This window comes from Lissotriton vulgaris, chromosome 1_1, assembly GCF_964263255.1.
Source record: "Lissotriton vulgaris chromosome 1_1, aLisVul1.2, whole genome shotgun sequence".
Taxonomy (NCBI): domain Eukaryota; kingdom Metazoa; phylum Chordata; class Amphibia; order Caudata; family Salamandridae; genus Lissotriton; species Lissotriton vulgaris.
In genome coordinates this window covers 310,104,520-310,128,156 of record NC_141685.1, presented here as the reverse complement: position 1 = coordinate 310,128,156, position 23,637 = coordinate 310,104,520, and the positions used below count along the sequence as shown (strand labels likewise).

Genomic DNA, 23,637 nt, shown 5'->3' with positions numbered 1-23,637 from the left:
ACACATCAGAGCAGTGGCAGTCGGGTGTAGATACCGCACGGCACAGCAGAGGAGACGCAAGAGAGGGCCATCTAGTATTCGGAGAATGAAGACATTTAAAGATAAGTGGTTTGGGTAGTGGGAGGGGGAGGCGAGGCTTGATGACCTGGAGGCATGATTTTTTTTTCCCCTGTTCTTTTTTCACAGGTCTTAGTTTTGGACACTTAGCAATACTTTATTTTGCACTATGGACATTTGGCGCACAATGATTACTGCGTAGGGGGAATTAACTGGGGTATACATATTACAAGATAGAGACTAAGAAGATGTTGCTCTGGTTACACAACCTGTGCATGGCGGGAGCGGGCGGGGGGCTAAACGAGAGATCTGAGATTTGGGCAGTGACTACGACTCGAGGCTACCTTGGACCCTGCGCGTTAAGCATGGTTGTGTTGTTAATAATCAAAGTTGGGGTACTGGCATCGGGGTGGGGGTGGGGGATAGTCTTGTGACGGACCAGGTTGGGGCGGGCCTGCTGTGGGCGGTGAGGGGGGACACTAGGGAAGGTGGGGGAAAGTTCAAAGACCTATTGTTGGTTCCGCATGCTGGTACGGTGAATGCATATTGTATTGTGAAGCCTTGCTGCTGTTACCCACCCAAATGGCACAGATGACTAGTACTCCCGTAGTACCTGCCGGAGATAGTACGGAAACTCTTAGAGCTTTAACTTGGAATGTCAGAGGGTTAAACGATCACCGGAAACTAAGGAAGGTGTTGAATTATCTGCAGAGGCATCACATTGACCTAGCTCTCATACAAGAAACACATCTCCCACTAACTAGCACAATGCTTCAATACAGGGGCCTATCAGGGAACACCACAGTGGCGGGGTTAACTACACATTCCAGAGGAGTACTAACGTGGATAAACCCTAGAGCCATGTTAGAATTGAAATTAGTGCAAGCTGACCCAGAGGGTAAATATCTCATCTCAAGATGCACGGGGAAGGGACAGGATCTAATAGTGGTCAACGTGTACGGCCCAAATTACGACTCCCCAGACTTCTACGAGAAATTAGCGAGGTGCTGCGGAGAATATTCCACAGCGCAGATGATCTGGGGGGGGGGGGGGGGGGGGGGGGTGGGAAGACTTCAACCTGATGATGGATCCGGAATTAGATAGATCTTCGGGTCCTCAGTGTAGACCCTCGGCAGCTGCGGTCACACTTCAAGCTGAGTTACTAACGTTAGACTTAGTTGATGTATGGAGAGGGAGAAACACTGATAGAGGGGGTTATACGCATTACTCCGCATATCACGACATTCACACCTTACTCAGTCTCTAGGCACATACGGTCCTGAACAGTTTTATCACGTACCCTTTCAGATCACTCGCCAATACCTCTGGTACTGAAGCCACTGATCATTCGGATTCCTCCCTTTACACGGCGCTTTCCCCCGTACTCGTTGCTTGATGACACCTTTGGAGGGGAGCTGGCAGTGGAGATCGATTCCTTTTTCGAAACAAACATTGGCTCAGTTGATAGCTTCCAAACAGCATGGGAAGCGTTCAAGGTATTAATTCGTGGAATTGCCATAGCCAAACACTCAAATGTCCTAAAAGCTATACACCAGCGCTTGAAATACTTAGAGTCACGGCTGGCAGATCTAGAGAAGCAACAGCTGAACGACCCCAACCCCGCTATAACAGATCAAATCAAAACCCTTATCGCTGAATTCAACGAGGAGACAGATAGGGAAATACGACATATGGGGAAATATGCAACAGCGAGAACTTATGGGAAAAGCGAGCGTCCAAGCTCTCTATTAGCTAAAATGCTGCGCAACATCAGAAGGCCCCCGAAATTGACTGAACTGGATACGGCTGCAGGAGGGGTTGTCACGTCAGATGATGAGATTTTGAAGGAGTTTACTCCGATCTGTACATGTCCAAGATGGAAAACCTGGAGTCAGACATGGATGATTACCTAGAACACATACAATTGCCATTCTTAATACAATCTGATCGTGAGTTCCTAATGTCCCCTATACAGGAAGATGAGATATCGGAAGCCTTAGTTAGCATGCGCATGCATAGCGCTCCTGGGGCGGATGGCCTAACAGTGGGGTTTTATAAGGCGTTCAAAGACAAACTTATTCCGCATCGGTCTACTCTCTTTGACTATGTTTGTGTAGAGGGCTGTATGCCACAGTCAACGAGAGAGGCTTTAATAGTCACCATTCTAAAACCCGACAAGCCCCCCAACGTATGCGGTTCGTACAGACCGCTGTCTCTGCTAAATGCTGATGCAAAACTGTACGCTAAGTTACTTGCTACACGTCTGGCTCTAATAGCCCCAGAATTGGTGGCCCGGAACAGGCAGGCTTTGTGCCAGGGAGGAACCTAACCTACAATATTCGCACAGTGCTGGGGACCATACAACATGTCAGGCAAGACACGAAAGCTGTTGCCATCTTCCTGGACATGGAGAAGGCTTTCGACTCCGGGTCCTGCGAAGGTTGGGACTAGGGGAACCCTTTTACAAATGATTGGTGCATTGTACTGGAAGCCAACAGCCAGGCTGCGCATAGGTGATCGTGTATCTGATCCCTTTGAGATTAGCAGGGGTACAAGACAGGGCTGCCCACTCTCACCATAGCTTCATGCGTTGGTGGCCGAACCATTGGCCTGTGCGCTGCGAGAGTATCACTGGCACCGGGGCGGTTAGTTTCCCGACTTATAAGATTGTCATCTCGACCTACGCAGACGACACACTGCTTTATGTACGCAACCCGGAGGCAAACCTGGCTATAGTATTGTGGGAAGTGGTCCGCTTTGGAGCGCTCTCTGGACTCAAGATAAATTGGAATAAATCGGTGGTGTTCCCGCTGACCCCGGTGACGAAACACTTTGATCTGGAATACCCACTGCGTTGGTCGGCAGACCAGATTCGCCATCTCGGCATTATGATCCACACGGATGCTGAGGTACTGTTACACGAGAACTACGGCGAAGCGTTCAGTAAATGCGAGGAGGACGTGGAGAAGTGGTGCAAACTTCCGCTATCACTGATGGGCCGTATAGCCATCATGAAAATGGTGGTGCTGCCCCGGTTCCTGTTTCTATTCAATAATTTGCCCATTATATTGTCAAAAACTTTCTTCAGGAATCTGACGAAGCTCATGGTTCGCTTGGCCTGGGGCAGAAAGCAGCCTAGAGTGCAATGGACCACGCTCACGCTTCAATACGAGATGGGTGGCCTAGGAGCGCCAGAAATGGATCGATATTACAGAGTGGCACAGGCTGCTCACTTGCATACGCGGATACACGGAGAAACGAACATTCCCCATGTACGAATGCAACGATTATTCGCTGACTCGATCCCACTACCTGCCACGATATGCACTCCCATGGACCGCAGGATCGGTGTGCTAGACTCTATCACGGCTACGAAGGCCAGAGAAGGAACCTTGATGTACTCCCCTTTAATGGCAGTAGAATGGGTGCCACCTGTCGAGGAGAAGGGCGTAGTACAGGCGTTGCATGGGCTGGGAATTGGGACGGCTGGCGAGCTATTCGAAGATGGCAAGGCGAGAACTTGGGAAAAAGTGGCCCAGGCATTGGAGAGCACTACGCAACTACAGCGGTTTCAGTTTTACAGAGTCTGTAGCGACTGAAGGACGTTTTGGGTCCAGACCTGGAAGAGCCCCCGGAGTTACCGGAACTTTCCCATGTCATCAAAACGGTACAATCACGGAAAATGATAGCTCACTTATACAAAGCAATTGTTATATTGTTGCACGCAATCGGAACACTATAGCGAGCTACTCCCGCCCACGAGTCGCCCGAAGAACTTCTGGAGTCTGTATCATACCTTTAGGAACGCTAGAGAGGGCACTGCCGACACACAGACAGACAGGCACAAAGAGGCATGATAGAGGTATAGGGGATTGAAATTCACTTATGCTCTGCACTATAGATGCATACACAGAAGGTTGGGGAGGAAGGCTGACCAGGAGCTTCGTAGGGTGCGGCAGGCAATCGATTACTAGGGTGTAGCTCCCCCGGGAGGTTTGTGGCATATCCAGACTAGGCAGTTTAGATTGGGGAGGCATATACATGACACACGAAGGTGGGTACTTACATAGCAAGGTAACACAAGGACAGACGACATACAAAGTAAGACAAGTAGCAGTCACGTAGGCTAAGGAACCAGTTTACCAGTTTTAGGGGGGGGGGGTGGGGGGGGAGTTTAGGGGTTCTATACGTTAGGGGAGGGTGGTAGTTCTTAGGGAGCTTGCACTAGTGAGTGTTATTCTAGACAATAAAAATACAACTCATACAGTACCATACTAGGATATGACATAAACTGTACTGACATATTAGACACCAGGATGCCCGATGGCTAGGAATTACAGTATAATAACTGTTATGGCATATTATGATGTTGTTTCTGGATGTAGTATGCCGCCGGACCCAAGGGTTGTCGGTACTTTGGCTGTGTATCATTGAACTGCTCAGAAGCCAGGCCATTGGGAACTGTACGCTGCCGGCCCTGGGGGGTTGTAGGCTGCAAGCTGTGTATAACCTTCAGTACGCAAATAAAGGTGCTTAAAAAAATTAATAAATAAATAAATAAATGAATGTCTGGCCAGATCGGCCAGTTGGTTGTTCAAGGCTGTTCTTTTTTCTGACGAGGAACCCACAGGCACAGGTTTGGAGAGGAAGCCAAGATCGAGGCGTGGAGTCGAAAGATTGGATTGGCATTTTCTTTACAGAGCCATGGATAGAGCTTGAGACGGTGTCTCTGTGATAGGTTACCGGTAAAAGAAATTTGCAAGTCGGAGGAAAGTAGCTTGCCTGAAGTTTGTGTAGTATGGAATCATAATAGAAGACATAGCTTTCTGAGGCTTGTGGAGAGTATTATGTCCTTTGTAATACAAGGAGTCTTCAAGCAGCTGCTCAACATAAGGATACTTGCTGCACATCAACATCGAGGGAGACATGTGAAGCTCTATGTTGTCATTGAAGGTGAGACTGTTCGCCCTGGAACCCTGGCGAAGCTTGTGGGTGCTTCCGGTTACCATCTGTAGCTGGGGGAAGAGGGCCCTGTTGAAGAACTTACCATCTGAATCCTTGATCCCTGTGTCCTAGGACTTGCATAGTCTTCGGCTTTGTCCTTGTTTGTCCTACACTGGTATCAAGTAGAACTATCCCTGTGGATGTCCTGCTATTAGAAAACCTAATCTGTTTAAGGTGAGCTCTGTGGTACAGCCCATCACCTCTTTTGAGTCATATGAGGGTATTGGGGTGGACTTGCACGCTGGCCAGCTACTACCCCTCCGACAGCTAGTCCAGTTACTGGACTAGTGCAACTCCAGTATCTGTCCCAAAACACAAGGCACCCCTATCAAGATCCCAGACATCATCGAAGCAGCGATGCCCTCATCAAGAATAGTGGGCAAGTATGTTCCTTTGGGCGAGGGACAGCGGGTGGATGAGGAACATTTGCTTTCATATCAATTGCTGAAACCGTAAAGCTGTAATACAAGTATTGGTACCATTGCTCTAGCTTTGAAGAGTAACCCTGTGTAACATGGTATGTACACTGCAATATAACCCTTTGGCAAAGTCAAATGTTTAATGTGTCTCCGAAGAGATATGTTAATCATGGCACGGTTAAGATTATTTTTCAGTTGTTGGCCAATAAAGTATGACTGACCAACATGTGAGTTTCAAAGCAACCCTTAAGTCTTTTAGATACCGTAGTATGATACCTCAACACGGGCTGCTCTTTCTTCTGTCTGGATCAATGTATGGAAATCTCTTTTAAACCCTATGCCTTTCCATCCAGTTACCTCCTGAAGTAGCACAGCACTGCGTGTACCTGACCTATAAAGAAAGGGATATCACTAATAGAAACGAATAAAATACTGTGGGATCACGTAACTGGGTGTCAACGTGTGGCAGAGGAAAGTGGGTGGAATTATAATGGTCAATCCACGAAGAGAGAGAGTTTGACAGTTAAAATACACAATCCCATCCTCGTTGCCAAGAAATGTAGTAATAACACCGGACACCAGGGTTACAGGAACAGACGTTTATTCATAAGCAAGTTCCTCAGAGCAAACACAGGAGCGTGTTCCATTAACGCCAGCCAAACACCAACTGTCGCCAATGGAACAGCGCGCCACGAACGTTCTATGTCAACTGAATAATCGGGACTGGACGCTGCCAAGTCCAAAAAGGTAGATGTGACATCACTACACACATTTATTTATTTTTTAACCTCTGCTCCTCAGAAATTAGCAACAGGAGCACATTTTAAAGTTGGTCTATTCTGGATTACCTAATTGGTCACAAACATTTTAAGTCATCTTATGTGTCCAAGCACCTGTTGCAGAACACTGTGTACCAAGAAATTTCACGGGTATACTCAAAGCTAAATTACTCTGATGATTAATGAACGTGCCCGAGAATGCTGGCATAGAGGGCTAATGTTCCTGCTGCAAAGCGCAATGTGTAGCATGTTGGTCACAGGTTTGTATTTTCGGTGGGCAACTCGCAGAGATCCTCGTGTTACCTGCAGGTTACAAGTTATAACCTTTGTTGTGTAGCTTAATGAGTTATGAAGCGGCATCTCAGAGAAGCCTGGAAAATGCATGTGTCAAAAGCTGAACAGATTCAAAAAAGCAGTTAAAACAAAACTACCACGTGATTGCATTGATTGGACATTACTCTGCTTCAGTAGAAAGTATGTATTTTGTTTGCTCAAAACAGTTTCTCCATGTCAAAGTAAAATAATTAGATCAGAAATCCAACAAACTGAAGTTCAGATTTTGAAACCGTTTTGAAAGAGCTATCCTGTCGTGCATGTAACCCAGTATTTGTCAGACTCCCGGTGCACCCCAAAATACACTGCTACTGGCCCAAACATATTTCCGGATTGCTGTATAAGATAATGACAAGGGAGCAGAAGACTGATTTGAAAAAGTAGAATAGTTTCTACTGGTGTCTGAGTATTTCTGCTTTCAACTGGTTTTACTTACACAGTGGTCCCTTGCGTGCAGGAAATCGAAAAGCTCTTCTGTGCACTCCTCTTCAGTTTGCGATCTTGAGTTTACACGCTGGTCACACATTTCCAGTTTCTCTCGCAGTTTTGTGCATTCTTCAGACTTCTCACAGTGTTCCCTCACTGTGGTCAAGGGATCCTGGTACAACGAAGGAAAAGAAAGAGAAGCACTTAACATGTGTATCCATCTATATAAATATATATCTGTGCATAAAATACTACAAAGTCAGTGATAACTCTAGCTAAGGTTAGGTTTGAGATTCCAAGAAAACCGGTTTAGGTCTTGCCTGAGCCAGCTCATGCGCTGCAAGGGCGAGACATTTAGTAGCTGATTCAAAAAGAGCTACCTTGCCGGCCACCAGCGTGCTAGAATGTGCACAAGTGAGCGCGACGTGCACAGCACTATTTCCAGTCGCATGCGCGCAACCTTCATAACCACTCGCGGTTTTTAGTTTACTGCCGCATGGCGTTACTTTTACGGCCACGTGGCCAATGCTGGTCTATTGAATTCTTATTGTAGTGAGGAAAAGTATTTTTCGATCAACAATCATTCTTACCAAGTCTCCATTGGTTTTTAACATTGCCATCTCGTGGCAAACACCTTCACAGGACCCACCTGGTTGTTTTTCTTTTGTACAAGGAAAATTATATCAGCACGACAAAAAATCCATTTTTGTAGGCCTGCATTTCTGGCCAGGAACTGTCACCCGCCCAACCCCCTGTTCTCTGCAGTTTATCAGAAAGCCACATGGCCCTCACCCCAAGTTAATGACTCATCTTTCCTCTCCTGCTCCCAGCCTGATAACACATCCTTGACATCCTGATCAGGTTATCTGGACAATGGTCTGACTGCTGGCTCCTAATCAGGGTGGGTAAACAATGACTTGAAAGACCCGGCTTTGATCAAGCAGTTGAACAATCACCTGAAAGAAAGAGCCCTGATCAAAGCAGCGTGGACGATGATCTGTGTACCAAGCCTTGACCAGGTCACTAACTACAAACACCACCTGGGTCCAGCTAATCAACAACAAACACTGCCCTGAGTGAATAATGGACTAACAGCCAAATTAATGTACTAAGAAACATATAAAAGGCATGAAAGCTACCGAGTGAAGTAGCAGCCTCCTTTGCACTGTCCTTTGACTCGCTTGGGACTCTGTTCCATAGCCCGGGCTATTGAAATAAATCTGGGTTCCTCCTGCGGACAAAGGCTCCTGTGTCTCCTTTTTATTAGGTTTCGCTGGGGGGCGGAGCCGTTAGGCTCCTCCTCCAGAGAAATCTATTGAGTACAGTAAGCACTCTGGAACACGCCCCCCCGTCCCATTGGCTAGCTCCATAAATGGAGCCTAGCCATTGGACGAGGGGCCTGTCCATCAATGCCGGACCAGACACGGGGGCGTTCCCGAGATTCTTTGGCTTTGGCGACGTCACGCGACGCCGGGAACGCCCCCGAGTCTGATCCGGCCGGGCCGTGCTTGCTGCTGTCCTGCCTTGTGTCCCTCCTCCCGCCGTCCCCACGTTTCCCGCCTCCCTCCCGACGTCCGTGTCCTTTCCCGCCCCCCTCGTCCTCTCCCCCCCCCCCTGTCCTCACAAATTGTGGTATCCGGTATCCCGTCCCGCCCGGGGGTCAACCGGCAGCTGCTCGGCACCTTGGCCGAGGCACGAAGGGGCTGCGACCGCATTGGTGGCTTTTCGGAGGCTCGTCGGCAGAGGCGCGCTCTGATTGGCTGCTGCAGTGGGCCTGTCCCCGTGAGCTGCGCCGCCGTTGGTTGGAGCCTCGCCATCAGGATCTGCCCCGGGGGCCGCGCTGTGAGTGGCTGACTCCGGGGGAACCCTCGACGTCAGCGGAGGCCAGTGGGAGCTGCGACGGGGGCCGTGCCTGCGAGGGTGAGTCTTCGGCCCAGAAGCTGGGGGAGATCGCCTTCCACCCCGCACCCGGTATTGACACCGGCTGAAGAGAGGAAGCGCTGGGGGGCTGTGCGCTCGCTCGCCAGAGGATATATATGCATTGTTGCCTCTTCAAACATCTATCGATCTATCAAAGTAATATCTGAAATCAACAGACGCTGCTAATAAATGAACAACATGAGGAACCTGTGTTAAAATGCGCCTGGAGTTTATCAATCACTTCCCCAGATGTACACAATTGCCACGAAATAGTTTCAGAAATAATTTTTAGCTAATCAATCGAATTTGATGCTGGTGATGCCTCTAGGTGCTATGGTTAAGAGAGGTTGGCGGTGACACGATTTAATGCATAAAGCAATGCAGATAATAACCGATACATTTCCTTTAATCGAGCACGTTTAAATCTGTCAGTAATCTAATTGAAAGCTAATGCATGTTTCTCAAACTGACACCATGTCCTTGCATAGCCATGAAATGGATTTCACTGTTGATGAAAAAGGCAAGTTAAGTCCTTTTGTGCGGCGTTCCTGGAGTATTATGGGTGTGCTCTGCTGTGCTCTCTCGGAAACGCATACTACTATTTCTAGCTAGCTGTGTGGGACATTTTTGGCAAGTGCAACAGTGGAAAAAATGCTTCACCACCTTCTGCTGCCAAGCGGGGAGGTGATGAGAGCCATGTGAGGACAACACGAACACGTGCATCCAGTTCTTCAATCCAGTAATAGTGCACAAAGGCGCAGTGGTTTGTAAAGAGGCGCTATACAAGGCTGTTCTTCCAGACAGACCGCACTAGACCCATAGCTGTGAGACCACCAACATCTTTAAAAACAGAGGCACAAATACAATATGATAATGTCTGACATAGCGCTAACAAGCAGCATAGCACACATTGGCCGCTAGGCCACCTTGATGTACTAGAAGGTAGGTTCGGATTTTTCCCTGGCCTCACACAATACTATCGCGAGCCCTCAACATGCAAACAGACTGCATCGCACAGATGTGAACAGTAAACATGGAGGCATCCACTGGCCGAGCCTAAAAATTCAAATTGTGGGCGTCAGCATGAGCAGGGCCGGGCACGTAAGAACGAATCAGTTACAAGTTTAAACTCTGGCCCAACCTGGAATGATATTCGTGTCTGTCTCGCCCAAGTAACTTCAGAGAACTGTTTACCCACTCCAACAACACCTACAGGGCTTGGGCGTTGTGTACTCTGCGATAGGCTTGTGTAATCGCAAACCACAACTGACACACACCCAGAGAAAAGCGCGCAACTTTCAAATTTCAGCATGTCATGTCTGTCCGTGAACCAACCAGGGCCACGGGAAATATCCGATGCCGGGGCTGGTGCGTTTCCTCATAACTATGGATTTGCCGCATTTGCCTCTTAATACTAACCACCCTTCTGCATAATGTACAGATTTGGCTCAAACGGATCAAAAGTTACTAAAACCACAGCAATAAGTTTGCTATGCAGTGGGAAGCCCGGTTCAAATGCTGCCTGGCCACCTTCAATATCAAAGTTGCGACCCCTGGCACTGTCTTTGCGACCCCTGGCCTCAGAGGTGGCACAGCAGGGATCCGAGGGAGTTACCTGGGTTATTAAGCCGAGGATACGCTTTGGTGTAAGTGTGACTACGACCGTGAAACCTTTGTTCAGATTTAACGTATGAAGTAATACTATCATGAAACACACCACACGGTGCCGCATAATTTGCCTTTTCTTGCCGCATAATGTTATCAATGCTGCCACACAACTTGGTCCTAAGCTGCAGCACAATTCCAGTGGCGGGTGCCGTAAACCTATCTGAAGCCCTTGCACCCACCTCCAGGGCATGTGTGGCTTCAAGTGCATCCTTGAGGCCAAACTGGGCGACTTCAGGATTTGCACCCAGACACCTGTGTGGACACAGGAAGGTACAGCCCATCTCACTTACTGTTATTAGGGCTAACACCTGGTAACTATGCGACTGAAAGGGTTGGTGCGGTGACTCTGGGGATATTCTGCAAGCCAGCTGTTCGAATACTGGCAGGGCTGCCTTGGTGTTTCATGCTTCCACTCTAGATAAAGGGAGGCATTAAAGCGGGAAATATTGCCACTTCAGTGGCCGAACCTCGGTCGTTTCTAAGGCACGTTTCTCTAAGTTATGTTTAGATGGGTTATATAGCGCCAAGCACACCCCGAGCAGGTATCTAGGCGCTATGGGCTCCTAAAACAGAGACGCGGACCCAGACCGTCCAAAGCCTCGAACAGAAAGGAAACGGGAGAGATAAACAAAGCCAAGTTGTGAGCAGTTTCCTGAACTTGGGGAATTTAGTTGTGGAACGGATATTCAGGGGAAAGGTGCTCCAGTGGTATGACGCAAAATATAAAAAAGAAAAGCCATTAATTTGCATGTCTTTTCCTTGTAAAGGGATTCGATGCTCCACATGCAGACAACCCCAACCGAGTGCCTTCTCTATGCGAGATGTGAAGAGAGGGGACGCTGCAGGAAGCAGTCACGTAACCCAAGCATCCTCGCTTGGCCACGGCAATCAGAGAACAGTCGGGGCCTTTGTACACATTAAAGCCGTCATCCGAGCCAAGCGGTCCAGGCCTGCTGAGCGTGTGCCCTGGCAGGCTCCGGGCATGGATAGCATGAGTGCAGGGTCTGGGCGGCAATCGACCCGACAGCTGCCCCTGCCACGACGCTTGCAGCTGCCAAGGCTCATTCCTGTGGCAGAAAGCATCAGTGACCTGATAACAACCTACTGTACAGCCGGCCCCTTCAAGCTACATCTGGGGTGCTGAGACACAGAGCTCAAGAGGGCAGCCCGCCAACACCAAACATGCGTAAAACTGCTTTTTACAAGCTTGAGACATGTCACCACAACCCCCCTCCCCCAACAACACACAAGATGAGCCCGTAACGCATACAATCGAGCTGGGACTCCCAACGGCTCGAAATATCGAAAGGCAAGTCGAGTTTCTCTACAAGTATATATAAATATCCAAGGTGCAAAGATGTGGAGTTAAGAAAAGTAAACCTATGCTTTCTCTTTACGCATTTACCTTTGTTTGTTTGTCCCTCAAATACCGGCCCACAATATTCCCATGCTTGATGCTCTGTACTGCAATCTGTATTTAAGTAGTTCCATAGCATAAAGGCGCTAGAACTATGCTTTACTAGCGCCTATTTCAATGGTATTCACCTTTTTACTAATTTCTAAATGGTGACAAGCAGACTAGTCCTGCATGGACTGAAGACTTGCAGGTCACAGGTTAGGTTAAGTCTCTGCAGTAAGCCCCTTAACCCATTACGCTAACTCTCTGGACTGACAGTCATACACACCTTGGAACTTTACTGACTGACAAATGGTGTGATACACTGAGCTGCAGAACAGGGGTACAACCCACTGAACTAACTTAGGAACTCAGAGATAAAACAGAAGGCCAAAACAGGATTCAATCTGTATGGGTGGAGAAGTTACACCACTTTTATATGTTTAAAGTGCAAACAGTGCATTTCCCAAATGTACAGGAGAAGTGGAAGGCGAGAACTGACTATGTAAGGAGTGAATGGTTAGTTCAAACCTCAGGCATGTTTTACCCCTCCTACAGACCCCCCACTCACCCTAAAACGTTATCACTTATATGGTAGTGCAGTGGGCTTCTCAAATGCAAGCTCAGCCCACCCTAATATCGTGCAGGGATGTCAGCTGCGACCCCTGACCTCAGAGATGGCAGCATCAGTGCCAGGAACACAGGGGCAGGTTGGGTCCCCGCTCCCTTCCTTTATTCTCATTGTTTATTCCACTAATAGTGAATAATCTTTTATTATTCACTACTGGTGTAATAAAAGATGTAGTACAATTAGCTGGAATGACCTTCGCTGGTAGCTGAGGTAAGTAAAACAAAAATGCTTTTAAATGTCCGTTGTGCATGCTTGCGGGTGAGTGTGTGTAAGTGTGAATGGGTGTGTGTGTGTAAGCATGCGTGCGACTGAAACTAAAGGTCAAAAGGGAGGTGATGTCACTTCCGATACCCCATGCATTTTGGTGAATTTACGTTCATGTTTTTGTGTCCTTGAGGTGGGTGTAAAACGTGTAATCGGGCAGAGGGATGAATGGAACTGGTGCTATGTAAAGCGCTCTGATAACCTAATCGGTTCAAGATTCCGGCAGACTTCCCACCAGCAGTAAAGCACTTTGGTCGACGTGGCCTTTTTCGGAACGATACTGTGTATTCTATGTATATATATTTTCCTCACAGCAACATTAAAGGTTTCAGAAACGCCAATATTTTCGATACAACGTACTGCATAATGTTTCCTCATGCATGCATTGCATAGGCATCGCTAAGGTGTATGTTTTCGTTGAGGACCCCTGCACAAACTACTATCGCAGCTAAAACTCAGGGCCCCAGATTAAGAACACACTTCCGTGGAGGCGGCCACGCCATCTGCCTGCCTCTGGAGGAAGTAGCAGCTACAGTAAATCAGCCCCTTTGATGTCAGCCAGGGATCCTGGGATGGCATTCGAGCTTGAGCTTGTGACCTGGTAACCATAGAGACATTAACCCATTGGAATTATTTTGTCCTATGCTTTTCATGCACGGAGGACGTTAAACGGAAAAAAACGTTGTTCCTAATTCTTAGCGGCATCAAAGCAGACTTTGCTCCAGACCTTGTACTAAGTGGTGAAAAAATGATTTCTATGTGCGCTCTAAATATTTTCTTCAGTATTCCTTTTCTTTGAAAAAGAACAAGCGATATGTGGTTGAATGAATAATACAGTCTGACTTAGTTTGCACCAGTCATTCTTTTTTTTTTATTAAATCTTTTTAATATGCAGTTTCAGTTTGGGGTTTCTACTTCAAACTGTACTTGGATTTAAAAGGAACCTGTCTTGTATTGATTAATACATCATATGATTTTAAACCTTCACCGTTTTGTGCAACAGGCAATACACTATTACCTTGCTTCATCAAAGAAACCTATAATGATTTTGTATGAGTTACGCAATGCATATAGCTATGAGGATCATCTTGCTACTAGTTGACAAGCTGTGTGTATACAACAATAGCAGGATTATATATATATCTATTTTTTTTTAGCAAAAATACGCCGCACTCAGAAATCCTTCACTTCAGGTCTTTAATTAAGTAAACAGAGCCAGTCTGTCACACCGACCTGTTTCGGCCACGCAGGGCATTTCTCACTGTTGGAGGACACTACTTTATAGCCTGATAACATTTCTTGCTAATAAAGAGATCAAAGAGGGGTTCTCAATACCAATCATTAAGAAAACAACTGAGATGCTAAAACTTACAAGAGCAGGTGGCACAGATAACTTATCAGCAGTAATAATAAAAACAGCTATTCCCCTTGGAACAACTTGCTCCACCTGCTTTTTCAAACAAATTCTCCTGAAAAGAGCTTCCTAGATTGCTGGAAGGGGCAGTCCCTCGAATCTGGGGTACACCTCCTCCACCTCTGGCCAAGTTCGACCCCCCGCCCCACGTATGGAGCTCTCCCTTCATTGTTTACCTCCTCTCTTTCATCACTTCTCCCTTACCCTCCCTCTATTTCATGCTAGAGGCTTCATGCGAGCCTCAGCTGGTGAAACTCTGCTTCTGTGCCACCCCTGACCTCTGCGTGGGGCTCTTTGCATGTGTGTGGGGCTCTTTGCGTGTGTGTGGGGCTCTTTGCGTGTGTGTGGGGTTTTTTGCGTGTGTGTGGGGCTCTTTGCGTGTGTGTGGGGCTCTTTGCGTGTGTGTGTGTGGGGGGGGCTCTTGCGTGTGTGTGGGGGCTCTTGCGTATGTGTGTGGGGGGCTCTTGCGTGTGTGTGTTTGTGTGGGGGGCTCTTGCGTGTGTGTGTTTGTGTGGGGGGCTCTTGCGTGTGTGTGTGGGGGGCTCTGGTGTGTGAGGGGGGCTCTTGTGTGGTGTGTGTGTGGGGCTCTTGTGTGTGTGTGTGGGGGGCTCTTGTGTGGGTGTGTGTGTGCAAATGCAATACGTCTTGCATTTGCGACAGAGTAAGCTATTGGCATTGTAAATGAGAATGCCATTTATTTATCTGTTTTCAAAACCAACACATAAATAAAAAGTTTGTCATTTACAATGCCAATAGCTCAAACTTTTCCGAAGGCGAAACCGTTGCATTGTAAATGCTTGTTAAGTATGCAAGGTATGGAAGACTAGGACGGTTCCCCCGTCGCCGAGACCCCGTGAGTGGGTTATCCCTGTTCTTCAGTAGGTAAATTGTACTAGTCCCACTCCAAGATGGTACTAGTCCCACTCCAAGATGGCCACGGATTATTTTGATCTTTGGTGCTTGCGAGGTATGTATCTGGAGCCATTTACTCCTTGTTTATACTTTCACTCCATTTACGAATACACCATTCGGGAGGCAACCCTTGTCCCGTCAGGTTTCCATGAAACTACTGTTTGAGACCGGAAGACTGCCATTCCCGGCAGTTTTCGCGCGCTCAGAAGGAAGCAATCAGGAATCGGGTCAACCTGCAGAACAAACGGTTGCTGTAACCGACTGAATTTCCTGTCCCCCGACAACACGCTTAATGGGCCGTCCTAAATTGTAGAGGTGAGTTGGTTATGTGACAGCCAACATGCTGTCTCCCCCCACTGCTGTAACTGGCGGGCTGTTTGGTTTTCTACACAGCAGGGTGTTACGGCAATATTCTTTCCCTCAAGCGCCTGCATTATATAAAAATGTTCTCTAGTTTAACATTACTTGGCCCTTATGACCTCGCAATTACACAGCAGGGTGTTACGGCAATATACTTTCCTTCAAGCGCCTGCATTATATGATAATGATGTTCTCTAGATTAACATTATTTGGCCCTTATGACCTTGCAATTGACGGCGTAATTTGTATGCCGGTTTTCTAAACTCATGGCCACGCTTATTGTCAGGGCACTAGGACATTGCTTTGTTATGTTGAACCGAGGTATTCTGTCATGCCTTGCTACAACCTTTTATGTTAAACTATGTTGTGATGTCATTGTTTGCTGTTGTGCCCTATTCTGTTAGAGCATATTAATATTTTACTGATCCGTTTATATAGCATGTCTGCACCGGTGTTTATGGGAGGTAGCTTCTGTTTTTGGTTGAACTCTGCTTTCAGTGCAGAACTCCAGGCGTGGCGATCAGTTTTGATGTCAGCCGCTTTCACTCACACACGGTCAATCTCCTATGTGTCCCCAAATAGAGCTCCTGGAGTGTCGGAGTGCCTGCTGGTCTCCAGTGCCTGAGGATGTTCGTACGTATTTGAAGGTGTGCCATGTTAGTGGGTTGTTTTAGATAGAGATTTTGTGTTCAGTGCTAGGGGCGTATCCAATCTTTAAAGTCACTCTCTCAGAGGTGTCTTTCGAGTGCTAGGTGTGTGCCCAGACCCAGGGTCTGTCTGTCCCCCATGCATTGGTCTGCAATCCCATATGCGCCCGTGAATGTGTGCCTATGTCTGGTGTCTTCACATGTTCTATGTGTATTCCCAATCCGCCCGATGTCTTCATCGACCTGCACCGTTTGTGTTTTATTTGGAAGTGTTTTACTTGAGTGAGACTGATCCTTAGAATTTTGTGTCGATCCATGCATTGTATGATTATTATTTTTTTTTTAAGTATACTTTCACGTTCCATGAGTGTTCACGTTCCATGAGTGTTCTATCTGTTTTGACAGTTTGTGACTCATCGCTGTGGGATTCTGCCTTTAGCAACATGTGGTGTTCTGTTCCTACAGGTGCTTTATTTCTGTCTGCGTCATGCTAAGTTTGGCTCTGCTTACCTCATCCGAGGTCAGTTTAGGAAACTCACCCGCACTTTGTGAGTTTTATCGTTCCCTGGTGACACAGCGTGGTGGGAATTCTCTAACCCAGTCCCTATTTTAGAGCCTTTCTCAGAGCTACGCGATGCCCCTGGTGTCTAACCCGATTCGGGATAGACCAATCTGCTTCTCAGCACTACTTCTTCACTGTTATCTTCTGCTGCTTAAGAGCCACCCTATCTCAACCAAGGCAACTACAAGGCAAGGGGCGGCAAATGGACCAGTAAGTGGGGTGGGGGGATGGCTCTTTTCCGGGTGAGGGAGTTCGCCTTTGGGACCTTATAAGTGTTTAGTTATGCAGCACGATATCCGTGGTGCAACAACATCAAGTGTTGCATGGCTATACACTTGTAAGGTCCCAAAGGCGCGAACTATTGGCTATGCCAATGCTTGTTTTTGTTTTGCTAGAGCTTTCATGACATTTTACGAAACTGAGAGAAACTTATTAAAAAAAAAAAGAATAAAGTCTAGCCTACAGAGGTTCAGATAGCAGGTTTTGTGCAGATAAGTCCGGGGTGGGGCAAGGAGCGTTTAAAAAGCAGCATTTCTCATTTTAACTGCTTCAGCAATATTTGCTCTCCACTACAGAAAAGAAGCCTGAATAGAATTACATCAAACTTAGCATGGAACTAGAACTTTAATCAGGAAGAGCCTTTTCTTGGTTCAGGGTAAATTCGGTTGAGTAGTTTTGAGAAATAAGTGCTAGAATAATGTGCTGGGGGGGGGGGGGGGGGGGGGGGGTGGACAGCTGAGGGAGGCGGGCGTTTGAGTATTAAAATTTACAGAGATACCTGAACGTTAATTTGCTAATTGATTGGGGAACATTTGATTTCATATCAATTGCTGAAACCCTAATGCTGCAATACAAGTATTGATACCATTGCTCTAGATATGAAGAGTAAGCCTGTGTAACATGATATGTACAATGCAAAGTTAACTGTTTTTTATGGTGCTTAGTGACTAGGCACTATAATGATGTATGGATCAGAACTAGTCCAGAGGGTTGAGGAATTGCAAATACATGGGGAAAAAAACAAAGTTAAAGGGACAATACTGGATGAGAAGGACTCATTTCCGGTTGTGCAATGGGAACGTGTGAACACGCCACATTCTGAAATGCTGGCTGACACTGGAATATTTGTGTTGCAGCACAATTGTGTGCTCGGAGCACCATGTTTGTAAAAGGTAAGAATAACAGGACATAAGGCAGAGAGGTCTTCAATCTGTGGGGCGCGACCCCAGGGGGCCGTGGAGACCTGGAAAGGGGATTGAGCATTCCCCAGCTCCACTTGTGCCTGCAATCCAAAACATTTGCAAGACAACCAGCAGTCTTGGGACAGCTCATTTAGATCGTTATCAGCTGAGGTTTTAGCAATTGAGTCTCTAGTGCTGTGAAAAGCTTTCGTGCGAGGGTGCCTGACTGCCTGAATGAAATGCAAATGTGCCTATCAGTTGGGTGCTTGGGAGCTGGATCTGGCTTTAAGGGAGCTGGATCTGGCTTTAATTGATCATATCACTCCAAGCTTTGTGATGACAAAGATTTGTTTTTAGGTCTTGCCTACGCAGCGCCCATGGACTATATAGGAGGGCCTTTAGCCATCGGTCTTCTCCTTTCAAGCACTGCACTCATGCTTGTGTTGGCATTCACCTTGCGGGAGCGAACAGCAGCACGCCACAAGCACGAGTGCAGTGCTTGAAAATGAAGACTGAGCACGCATCACTCCCGAAAACAGCTGCTGCTTGCAAATTAGAGCAGTGCGCGGATCGCATGTTTAGCTGCTGCTTGTTTTCTCTCTCCTTTGCTTTTGATCTTCCTCTTGTTGGTACTAGGCACGTACCCGCCCGGATTCGGAAATTACTACTAATGTAGTGGAAACGTACTAACACGTCTGGCCACATAACAGCTATTCACACATCAATGCCTCTGTTATTTTAAGCAAATTGTCGTATTCAGTGATAGGATTGTCTCTTAAAATATGGGATGCATTATTGTAGCAATAAACTATAACTCGCTATGAATTGCATACTTTCACCTTGGTCGCTCCGGCAAGTTTTCTCCCCATTCCTGGAATATTAAAGTGATCCGTCATCTAATTGCACTTGGTGTTGCTCCTCCTGTGTATGAGTCAGGCGTGTGGCTCCTCTGCCACTGAGATGTTTCTGTACGAATCTTTCGTCCACTCTTAGTGTGACAAGACTGGAGCGGCACTGACGGCAAGAGGTGAGTGCGCTGACGCATGGTGGTCTGTAGCTTTGATGTGGCTGGAAGAGCATTCTTACTTGCGCTAATTTATATCCTTTCCAGTGGTATAGAATTAGGGGAAGGGGCGTGGGTTGTAGATGTTAGAATGATGAGACTTTTCAGGTATACCTCGTTTTTTCAGTGCAGTTCCTTGCCCTTTCTTCACTCTCAAGGTCCCTGATGTGCTTTGAGCTCCACTCCTGTGCAAGCGAATAGATCTGCTCGATTTGGTGGTAAATGCTGCCCAGGGCGAGTGTCACATCGCATCTATAGCTTTGCAGAAGGAATGCAGAACTGTCACAAGCAAATGTACCGCATTTTATTGTAATGTGGGCCGCATTTGATTGTAAATTGGGCTGATGTGAGTGCCACAGCTAAGCAGCTCTCTTCAGATGACTCTTGACGTGTTTTGCTCGCTTTGAAGGAATGAACTCTGAGGCGTCTAATGTCTTTTTTACCTTTTACAAAGGTACCCGATTCATCCCATCACCCGTTGAAGCCAAACATTAATTATACCACCTTGGCCACTGCAAATTTTAGTTGTGTCCTTAAAAACTACTTTATTGTAAAACTAGTTCCACGTTTTGTAGCACTCTATCTTACACTGTCTGTAATGCAAGTATAAAATAATGACTTACATATTCACAGTGCTTTCTGTCATGGTCTGTGACCTTGTAGCACCATAAATAAATTCCCAATTAAACACACTCCCTCTCCCCTCTCTGGATAGCGATAGGTTAATAGCGCGGGGATGCCTACGGGTCACCAGGCGCTTTAGAAATCGCGAAATAATAATAATAATAAATACACGTCACTGTTCTCCAATGCACCAATCAAAATTTAATTCTGTGGCTCTCCAGTTACAAATAGACCTCTGAAGTACATTAACTTATAGAGGTTTCATAATGTACTACAAAGCATTTCCCACTGAGTAACAACTTTTTAAATGTATTTTTCTTTACACTTCCCATTATTTCATATGTAGATACCTAATGGTGAAAGATCTAAACAAGCATTTGCAATGCAATAGGTCTCGCATTAGGAATGTTTGAGCTATTGATCTTGTAAATGACAATGTTTTTATTTATGTTGGGTTTTGAAAATAGCTAAATTAATAGCTTTGTCATTTACAATGCCAATAGTTATAACTTTCGCAAATGTGACACCTATAACCTCGGGTTGCGCTGAGTGATGCCGCGGTGGTGCAGAGTGATGCCGCGGTGGTGCAGAGTGATGCCGCGGTGGTGCAGAGTGATGCCGCGGTGGTGCAGAGTGATGCCGCGGTGGTGCAGAGTGATGCCGCGGTGGTGCAGAGTGATGCCGCGGTGGTGCAGAGTGATGCCGCGGTGGTGCAGAGTGATGCCGCGGTGGTGCAGAGTGATGCCGCGGTGGTGCAGAGTGATGCCGCGGTGGTGCAGAGTGATGCCGAGTGATGCCGCGGTGGTGCAGAGTGATGCCGAGTGATGCCGCGGTGGTGCAGAGTGATGCCGAGTGATGCCGCGGTGGTGCAGAGTGATGCCGAGTGATGCCGCGGTGGTGCAGAGTGATGCCGAGTGATGCCGCGGTGGTGCAGAGTGATGCCGAGTGATGCCGCGGTGGTGCAGAGTGATGCCGAGTGATGCCGCGGTGGTGCAGAGTGATGCCGAGTGATGCCGCGGTGGTGCAGAGTGATGCCGAGTGATGCCGCGGTGGTGCCGAGTGATGCCGCGGTGGTGCCGCGGTGGTGCCGAGTGATGCCGCGGTGGTGCCGAGTGATAATGGGGTGGCGCCGAGTGATAATGGGGTGGCGCCGAGTGATAATGGGGTGGCGCCGAGTGATGGAAGGGAAGGGAAGGGAAGGGAAGGGAAAGAAAGAAAGAAAGAAAGAAAGAAAGAAAGAAAGAAAGAAAGAAAGAAAGAAAGAAAGAAAGAAAGAAAGAAAGAAAGAAAGAAAGAAAGAAAGAAAAGACAAGAAAGGATGGGAAGGAAAGGAAAGAAAGAAAGGATTCTAATTGCAAGTGTCAACATGAACAGGCTTGTTTTTAAGATGTAGTCACCAAATTTGAGATTCCACGATAGAGAGGGGCTGTGAAGGACGGAGAAGCGACAGGCAGAGGCCACGCGCGGCGGACATCAAAGGAAGGGTGGGAGGGGGAAAAAACGCATTAGAGAGCGAGAAAAGCCATAAACACCAGCGGGGCGGGGAAGCAGATTGCCTTCAGGCTTTCAAGCCTTTGCGAGGCCAAGCGCGCGCCTGGAGAAGCTTCATGGTTGAGTGCACAACATGCATTGCACGAAATCCGGCTGGTTTCAGAGATTTTCGTTCAGTAGGAATAGGTTCCAAGTTATAAATAACTCGACCTAAAAACGTACAGAATATTTTGGGGCTTATTTATGAGAGGCTTGAATTGCCAGAGCATCACTTTTTTGAAGCTCCGGCAGTGCAAGCGTCTCAACCATACCTATGAGGCGGTGCAAAGTCACCCTGCATGACCTCATAGATCTGGAGTAAGACATAGCAGCGCAAGTCACTGCGTTGCCTTACACTACGTCAAAGTGGTGACCCAAGGGTCTTTGCGTGGGGTTCCCACGCAACACCCATGGATTTTGAAGCTACCCTTATTTAAAAAATCAAGTAAACGGATGCCTCCCCGGCAGAGGCGTAACGTGAGAAATGTTCTAATTTCTCCTCGTTCATTCCTCTTTCCATGTGTGCCTCATTCTGCAGCTCACGTAGAAAGCAGAAAACACCTTTCGAGGTGTTTTTGTGAAGGTGCCCCTTCCGGTACAAAAACAATCCTGCTTGTGTTGGTGCTATGCAACAATTTGTGTGTCAACGCAAGGGAAAAGGACAGGAATGCACGGTATTTTATTAGTACGGTACATTCCAACCCTTTCACATTGGCATAGGGAAGCGCAGCAATAAGACTTGCAGCGCTGCCCTACGCCAATTCCTCATAAATAAGGCCCTTTGTTTTTTGCTACACATATGACTACACCCCTACGCTCACTGACCCTTTGGTTTGCGAAACACTGTTTAATATTATTTCCCCATCGTAAAAATTACTTGCTGTAGGAATTTGGGACGTTAATGGTTGTCGATGATAAGGAATACCAAGTTGTAGAAATAAGGGTGTCCTTACGCCCAAAAAAGTTTGACAAGGGGGGCTCGGCGTCAACAAGTTTGAAGACCTCTGGCATAAGGTGACACGGTGAGCATACACGCACCACAACACAAATTTGTTTCCTGGTATTTTTTTTTTTTTTTAATATTTTCACATGATTTTTGGGATCCACAACAAGATTGGCAGGCCCCAGGTTTTTATTATTCTTTTTTTTTTTTTAATCAATTTGCTACATCTTAGCTGCATGGAACAATTAGAATAATGGCTCTGCACAGAAGGGATTTGCACTGAAATTCAACAGTTCCGTTAGGTCAGCAAACTTGCACTCCAAATGCAAAGTTTATCTTTCACAATTTAAAGCAACGAGAAAACACCTAAAAGCGCCGCACCATTAAATGCCAACACACTCAAACCAATAAATAACCATATCTGCAGCGGTTTCAATAATAGAGTTCATTTTAACCCTTTCACTGTGGTGGCTATTCCGCCGCAGTGCAAAGGGGGGGAGGGGGGGAGACGCGCGGCGCTCCCGCGCTGGTGACAGAACCGCTCCGTCACGCCCCTCGGGTGAGCTGTGATTGTGACGGAACGGTTCCGTCACGGCCCGCCCGCTCAATAGAACACGCCGCGCAGACGCGAAATCAGCGCTGCGCAGGCGCGGCGTGCAGGCCGTGACGGAACCGTTCCGTCACCAGCACAGCCCACCCGAGGGGCGTGACGGAACGGTTCCATCACAAGCGAGGGAGGGGTTGATGTGAAATAAACTCTTAAATGTAAACATGTAATTGGATCTGTTACAGCAAGGGAAGGTCAAGAGTGGAAGTAAGGGAGTGCAAGGCTAACCATAAATGGTGAATTTCCGCATGTTTTTATTTTAATTAGTAACTAATTTAACTGTGGTCTTAAAGAGAATCAACATATGCACACTAAACCTTTTATCAGCTCTTTTCTAATTAAGAAAAAAATCTGTCACTTGCGAGCGGTGCTTCAGCAAACATTGGTGTTAATCTTAAACTGTACTGTTCTTAATCTACTATAGATACGTATTATTTCCCAATACAAATGAACGTATAGAAAGATAGGGCAATGGACAGCTATATTTTCATCATACTGCACAGTTCTGGAATGAAGAGGCTAAGCATACACTCCAGCAGATGAGAATTCATTCCATAAAAGAGCGACAGCGCTCTAAAAGTTTATTTAGTTGTTGGGTTGCGTTCGCACGGAGCATGCAAGGGTACAATCACCTTCCGCAAGAAACATATTAATACTACAAACACTTCTCCGTAATATTGGCAAAAAAGCACAAACCCCTCAACAGTTGGAAGTATGGTAGTTCGATAAAATATAAAGACAAGTGCCTATTTCGGTGGGTATCCGTCGCTCGGTACTGAAAGTGGTTATACTATGTAGTAGCAACTAATACATTCTAGGGCTTCAGACTGCAATTCTGACATATCCAAGCGCTGCACAGAACACCTTACTGTTATTCAATGTAATTTAATTGAGTGA

General features: G+C 46.9%; 1 protein-coding gene across 1 annotated transcript in view; it reads right to left on the bottom strand.

Annotated features, from left to right (window-relative positions):
• Positions 1 to 23,637, bottom strand: part of UQCRH (ubiquinol-cytochrome c reductase hinge protein) — a 119,133-nt gene that overhangs the window by 27,004 nt on the left and 68,492 nt on the right. Inside the window, exon 3 of the mRNA XM_086952345.1 lies at positions 7,029 to 7,190. Within this exon, the coding sequence (XP_086808471.1) occupies positions 7,029 to 7,190 (162 nt within the window). The remainder of the gene's footprint in view (positions 1 to 7,028; positions 7,191 to 23,637) is intronic.